Source organism: Otolemur garnettii, unplaced genomic scaffold (assembly GCF_000181295.1).
Source record: "Otolemur garnettii isolate 467f Iridium unplaced genomic scaffold, OtoGar3 scaffold00008, whole genome shotgun sequence".
Classification (NCBI taxonomy): domain Eukaryota; kingdom Metazoa; phylum Chordata; class Mammalia; order Primates; family Galagidae; genus Otolemur; species Otolemur garnettii.
In genome coordinates, this window is record NW_003852403.1 from 13,461,870 (window position 1) to 13,468,767 (window position 6,898).

The window sequence follows — 6,898 nt, forward strand, 5'->3', positions numbered from 1 at the left end:
CCTAATCTCCAGGATCATTATTCACAATAAATACTGAAAAGAAAAAGTACAAGAAACTGTTGGGATTGATGTGGTTTGGTGTTTTTACAAGAGAATCTGATGTTTAATATTTCCATCTATAATTTTCTTTAAATACTCATTCTGGGTCACTGTTCTTCTTTTACAGTTGTTTGAGAACTTCTACTTTGGTTCCCTAAAACTAAACTCAATTCACATATCTCAGAGGTTCACTGTAGACAACTTTGGAAACTACGCCTCCTGTGGACAAATTGACTTCTCCTAAGAAAGAGAAATTGCACTTCCAGACCAGATGCTGAAGAAAAATATCTTCATTCTCATTGCCAAGGAGTGCTGTGAATGTTTGGATACATGGTTCTCCTTGGACTCACCATTGCCTCTAATGGCTGTCTACAGTCATCAGACTGTCAGTCAGACAAGGAGAACTTGGCCTGTAACCCTTGGCTTGTTCTTTTTTTTTTTTTTTTCCTTCTATCTTGTTATTGTGGTAAAATACATACAACATAAAATTTGCTGTCTTGACCATTTTAAGTATAGGTCAGTTTTAATAAATGCATCCATAATGTTGTGTAGCCTTCACCACCATCTATCTCTCCAATGTTCTTGTCTTATAAAATTGAAACTCTATACCCATTAAACAATACCTGGCAGCCACCATTCTACGGTCTCTAAGATTTTGGCTACTCTGAGTTATTTCATGTAAGTGGGATTACACAGTAGTATTTGTCTTTTTTTTTTTAGATATAGAGTCTCACTTTATTGCCCTTGGTAGAGTGCAATGGCGTCACAGCTCACAGCAACCTCCAACTCCTGGGCTTAGGCAATTCTCTTGCCTCAGCCTCCCAAATAGCTGGGACTACAGGTGCCTGCCACAAGGCAGTTTGGCTGGGGCTGAGTTCGAACCTGCCACCCTCGGTATATGGGGCCGGCTCCCTACTCACTGAGCCATAGACACCGCCCTAGTATTTATCTTTTTGAGACTGGCTTATTTCACTTAGCATAGTGTCCTCAAGGTTCATCCATGTAGTATCATGTGGCAGGACTTCCTTCTGTGTTTAGGATGAATAATAATAATAATAATTCCATTATATGTGTGCACTACATTTCATTTATCCATTCCTGGACACTTGGTTGCCTCTTGCCACTTGCACGTGGTGAGTAGTGCTGATACAAATGTGAGTGTACAGATACCTCTTTGAGACCTTGTTTTTAATTCTTTCACTACCTAGAATTTTACCATTAGCAAAATAACTATTAAAGTTTTTTTCTTTTACTTTGCTTGATCTGTCCTTTTTCTTCTAAAATTAGTCTTTTTAAAGAATACTTGTATTCTTGTTCCTATTCCCCGACCCCACCCCACTTTCCTGTGCCCCAGATGGAGTTGCAATATTGTAGCTCTTTTCTGTTACCTCTCAGTAGCAGAAAAGAGGCAGCAGCACAGAAGCAATGATGACATCAGCAAGACTGTGCAAAGTTCCCTGGCATGATGTCAGCCACAGAGGGCACCTGGTGCTCCCTCACTGCAGACCGGCTCCAAGGGAGGGAGTGCTCCCAGCTCCAGCTTTGCCCCAGCCATCCCATCCGTTCTGCCAGGGGAGCTCTAGCCTCACATTCTTCCTCCCTGCGTGTCCCCTCCTTCTACTCTTCCCTTCATTCCTCTTTCTTGATTCTTTCTATTCTCTATCTGCTTTTGAACCCTGTTATGTTAAGGTCGCTACACGGTGAAGATTGTGCCTAACACGAGAGATTTGTTTATCAGTGGGATGGCACAGATCATTTGTGACTAACTGAATTTTCAAAGTAACTATGTTCTTCTGTTAGTATAACCACATAGTTTTAATTTGACCCTTAGTTAGTTTGTGTTGGGATACAATGTCGCTGTAAGTCATTCACTGGCATCAAGGACTTGGATATTGGTGTCTGCAGGGCCGACTTTCCCCAAAAGGCCTCTGCTTTCTACTGGAAATATTAATTTTTATTTAAGTTGAGATTTTCGGCGGACTTGCCCCAAAAGGCCCCTGCTTTCTACTGGCAATGTTAATTTTTATTTAAGTTGAGATTTTACCTCACCACAGATGGGAAGGTGGGGGTGTGTTCCCGTGGATATGCTCGTCACAAAGCCGACTGTGGAGCTGAGTGCCCGTGCCTCTTGGGGCTGCCTCTCTCTCATTGTTTTTCTGACAAGCCAGTAGGCAACTTCGGCCAGGAAGTAAAGTTATCTTCTTTTGGGTGTCAGAGATTTGTGACTTATGTTTGTAGGAAAATTTTTTTAAAGTTTAATCTTTGGAAAATAATAACTTTATATATCATATATTAAATTCTTAATAGAATTGGAAATTCTGCTGTTTAGAATTGGTTACTATTTATTCTCTATGCATTTAGGCATATATTGTTAGGTAATGTTTCACAACTTGTTTACCTTTTTCATTCTCATTCTCTTACAAGTATACAGTGGAGTTTCCCAAAGGCTATGTGATTTGATGACATCATGACTCTACTTTTGTCAGTATGTATGTTATACTTCAGTTTAAGTGGTTAAAAAATAAATGTCATCACCCAGAGTAAACTTGTGATCACCTCCATTCATAAGTAAGAGTTGTACATGGTCAGATGATTTAACTCAAGGACTGCCTTTACTCCCCATGCATTTAAGCACATACCAAATATGATAGATTAATTTTTCACATTAGTAAAGTGATCATATTTGTCATTAATACATGCATTAACTCAATCCTTACAACAGCCCACTTAAATTGGTATTATTATTATCTTAACAAACTGAGGCGTAGGAAGGTTAAGAAATTTGCCTAAGGTTATACAGCTTGTACCAGGCATTCTTAAAGTGTTCTTCTGTACTCTGAGGACTCTCCAAGAACCTTTTAGATGGGGTCATTGAGGTCCAAGCTATTTTCATAAAAATACCAAGGTATTATTTGCCTTTTTCACTCTCATTCTCTCATGAATGTTCAGTGGAGTTTTCCAGAGGCTATATGACATCACTCTGATGGCTATTGCAATGTATGCTTGTTTAATTTTGTTTCCTAGAATTTTTTTCTTTTTAGAGACAGAGTCTCACTTTGTCACCCTCAGTAGATACTGTGGCATCACAGCTCACATCAACCTCCAGCTCTTGGGCTTAGGCAATTCTCTTGCCTCAGCCTCCCGAATAGCTGGGACTACAGGCGCCCACCACAATGCCTGGCTATTTTTTTGTTGCAGTATGGCTGGGGCCGGATTCGAACCCGCCACCCTCAGTATATGGGGCCAGCGCCCTACTCACTGAGCCACAGGTGCCACCTATGTGTCCTAGAATTTTGTAAGTTGATACACTTAGGGTACAAATATGTATGTTTTCAGAGATTAACTCAGTTCACTCACAGCACTTCCCTTTTTTTTTTAATTCATTTTTTATAAGTTATTTTATTTATTTATTTCATTTTTGCAGTTTTGGCTGGGGCCGGTTTCGAACCCACCACCCTGGGCATATGGGACTGGCGCCCTACTCCCTGAGCCACAGGCACCACCCAGCACTTCCCTTTTGATTTTACTAGCTATTTTCATTTGTACCTGCTGCTATGGGCTGAATTGTGTCCCTTCAGAATTCATATGTGGAAACCCTAACCCTTACTACCTCAGAATGTGACTGTTTATTTGGAGATAGGGCCTTTAAAGAGGTAATTAGGTTAAAATGAGGCTGTTAGAGTGGGCCCTAATCCAATCTGACTGGTGTCCTTATAAGAAGAGGAAATTTGGGCACACAAAGAGACACCTAACTAGTGTATGCACAAAGGAGGAACCATGTGAGGACACAGGAGAAGGTGGCCATCTTGAAAGCCACGGAGGCCTCGAGAAACCAAACCTATCAACACTTTGATCTTGAACTTCTAGCCTCCAGAACTATGAGAAAATAAAATTCTGTTGAAGCCACCTGGTCTGTAGTATTTTTGTTATGGTAGCCCTAGCAGGCTAATACACTTGCCGTAATACAGAAGCTGATACAAGAATCAGTCTTTTTTTGAGCCAGACATTAAAGAAATTTGTAAAAATGTAAAATACTTCCACTCTTTTAACTGAGATACCCCTCTTTTAACTGGGATGATTTGGGGGGAAGATATAGCTGTTTTTCATAAAATATATTGTTTTCTAGTATGAATGGGCATGTACTATTTTTAAATTAATAAAAAATGTAAAATTAGTTTACTGATATTTACTGTATCAGTAAACAAAATTTCTTTGGGGCCCTCAATAATTTTTTAGTGTCAAGAGCTCCTGACACCAGGAAATTTGAGGATTGTCAAACTTCCAAATGGGATCGATTATATGGGATAATTTTTAGCAAGCTTTTCTCAACCAGTATGTACATACATAGTGAATTGCACTGGTTTTCAGTGAATATGAAGCTACATCATTTTATTGATCTGTTAATTTCAGAGACAGAGTCTTGCTCTATTGCCCAGGATGGAGAGCAATAGCATGATCATAGCTCACTGTAGTTTTTTTTTTTTTTTTGAGACAGAGTCTATGTTGCCCTCAGTAGAGTGCTGTGGTGTCACAGCTCAGAGCAACCTCAACCTCCTGGGCTTACACAATTCTCTTGCCTTAGGCTCCCAAGTAGCTGGGACTAAAGGCACCTACCACAATGCCTGGCTATTTTTTGGTTGTAGTTGTCGTTGTCTGGCAGGCCCAGGCTGGGCAGGGCTCAAACCTGCCAACTCTGGTGTATGTGGCTGGCACCCTAGCCTCTGAGCTACAGGCACCACCTCACTATAGTCTTGAATCCTGGGCTCAAGCAGTCTTCTCACTTCAGCCTCCTGAGTAACTGGGATGATAAACATGTGCCATGCCTGTCTAATTAAAAAATTGTTGTTCAGATAGGATCCCACTATGTTGCCCAGACCAATCTTGAATTCCTAGCTTCAAGTAGGAGCTTCCTCCTGCCTCCATCTCCCAAAGTACTGGGATTACAGGCATGAGCCACCACGCCCCCCACATCATTATTTTTAATGTCTTCCCAATAGTCCATTGTAGGTATGGAACTAGTTTCTTCCTGATTAATGAACATTGAGTTGGTTTCTAGGCTGGGCCATTATGAACAATTTTGGGTTGAAAATGTGCATTACCTGTGCCTGTCGGGTTATCTAGAAATGGCATTAAGTGTTTGCAAGATGTACTTAAATTTATGTTTATTGTTAGGAAACTAAAGGTTTACCTTTTCCACTTGGTATAGTTAAATATTGAATGCAAACAGAAAAATGCACAGAACGCAGAGGGTTAGGGTTTCATACATACACCCAGCAGCTCCTTGTTTGGGACCATTGGTTTGAAAAGGTTGACCCATCGGTTATTCTTTCAAAAAATAGGAAAAATTTTTCTTCTTTATAAACTAAAATTATCACCCTTTTCTACTACTCTCATCCCTGTCACTTGGAAATTTGCATCTTCCTCCTAAACAGCATGACTATGAGGTTACCTAACAGCCCCGGACTGTTGCTGATTTGCTTTCAGCACAGGGGAAATATTGACCCAGCTTAAAGGCACTGCAGAAAGCGAATCCCATTGGAGTAGCTGCCCAGAAGTGTGGGAAACATTTTAACCTTCAAAAGTCTGGAGACATCTACTGTCTTATTAATGGGCCTCTTATCAGTGCCTCCTCAAACTCTTTATTCAGCAACTTTGGTGCTCCAGAAGACCAGGGGCCTCCTAAGATAGTACTGGAATCGGAGAGCAAGGGTAACTAGGATCTATCTCCTAAGTGCCTTGGAGATACACAGCTAGCATTGCCAAAAAACGGGATTGGGACGGGGCGGGGGGGGGAATGGCAAATTTTAGTAAATCTTCAGAACTATGGGCTATTATAGCCTTCTCTTCCCAAACTAAGGGGAGAAGGCATTTCTTAAATGCCTACTCTTCCTCAGCAGTTACTTAGTAATTTTGCTCAAGTTTCATCATGATCCTATGAGAATCATAGGTGGGATTATCATTAATTTTATAACTTGTCAAAGAATTTCATCATAAGGGGGCTACCCCCTCCCCCACCAGTCTGTATGATAACAGACTGCTTCTGCACTATACTTCACTGCTATACAACCCAGGAAGACAGCTTTATTTATTGTGAAATGAAGGCACTAATGGCCAGGGCCTCATTGCAGCACCACCACTGAATCCAACTGCAAAGAAAACACGGAAAGGGAGCTATTGTTTTCTGTTTTCCCAAGGGGACTGCAGCCCAAGCAACAGAGGTATTCCAAGTTCCCAGGCAGGCCAGAATCGGGGTGCATATGAACCTTGTAAACTGTGTTTTTTCCTACTGATTAAGATCATGTTTGTCAGTGCTTTTGATTTTTTTAAAGATCACACAGCCAAGTCTTTTTATAACAACACAATCCAGGGCTTGGGTCCCAAAAGTGCAATATGTTTTGTTTGTCAGATTATCTGTTTCCTCTTTAATTTGTAATGTAAACCTCACCCCATTTCTACTGTGATTGTGGACTGTGCCCAGCCTCCAGCTGTCCCCGCTACTTTGTCAACACATTTCTACAGGCAATGAGAAGGGTCACAATTTTAACAAAAAAAACTTAAACACCTCAGACAAAACCAACCAGCCTCCCCCACAACCCTCCTTTCCCACCAGTTTATTAATATTAACTTGAGGCCAGAACCATGAGCAAATACGCCCTTTTCAAGTTTGTGGCCTCAAGGCAGATGAAATGATCAGGCGTTTGCCTTTTAAGGTTGCCCTAGAAAGGGCTAACAAAAGGGGTGACAGCTCCTAAACAGCTGCTTGAGGAGGGGGACATCTGCCTCTGTCCAACCAGCCATTCAGTGCTCAGGCCTTGCCTGAGAAAGGCTCGTGCAGCGGGGGAGCAATAGTTCTGGGGCA

At 41.2% G+C, this 6,898-nt stretch overlaps 1 protein-coding gene across 1 annotated transcript in view; it reads left to right on the top strand.

The window, feature by feature from the left end:
- The window catches only part of ASCC1 (activating signal cointegrator 1 complex subunit 1), a 135,391-nt gene extending 134,688 nt beyond the window's left edge, over nucleotides 1–703 (top strand). The window contains exon 10 of the mRNA XM_012801401.2: nucleotides 167–703. Within this exon, the coding sequence (XP_012656855.1) occupies nucleotides 167–283 (117 nt within the window). The 3' untranslated portion in view covers nucleotides 284–703. The remainder of the gene's footprint in view (nucleotides 1–166) is intronic.
- Nucleotides 704–6,898: the final 6,195 nt, after the last annotated feature.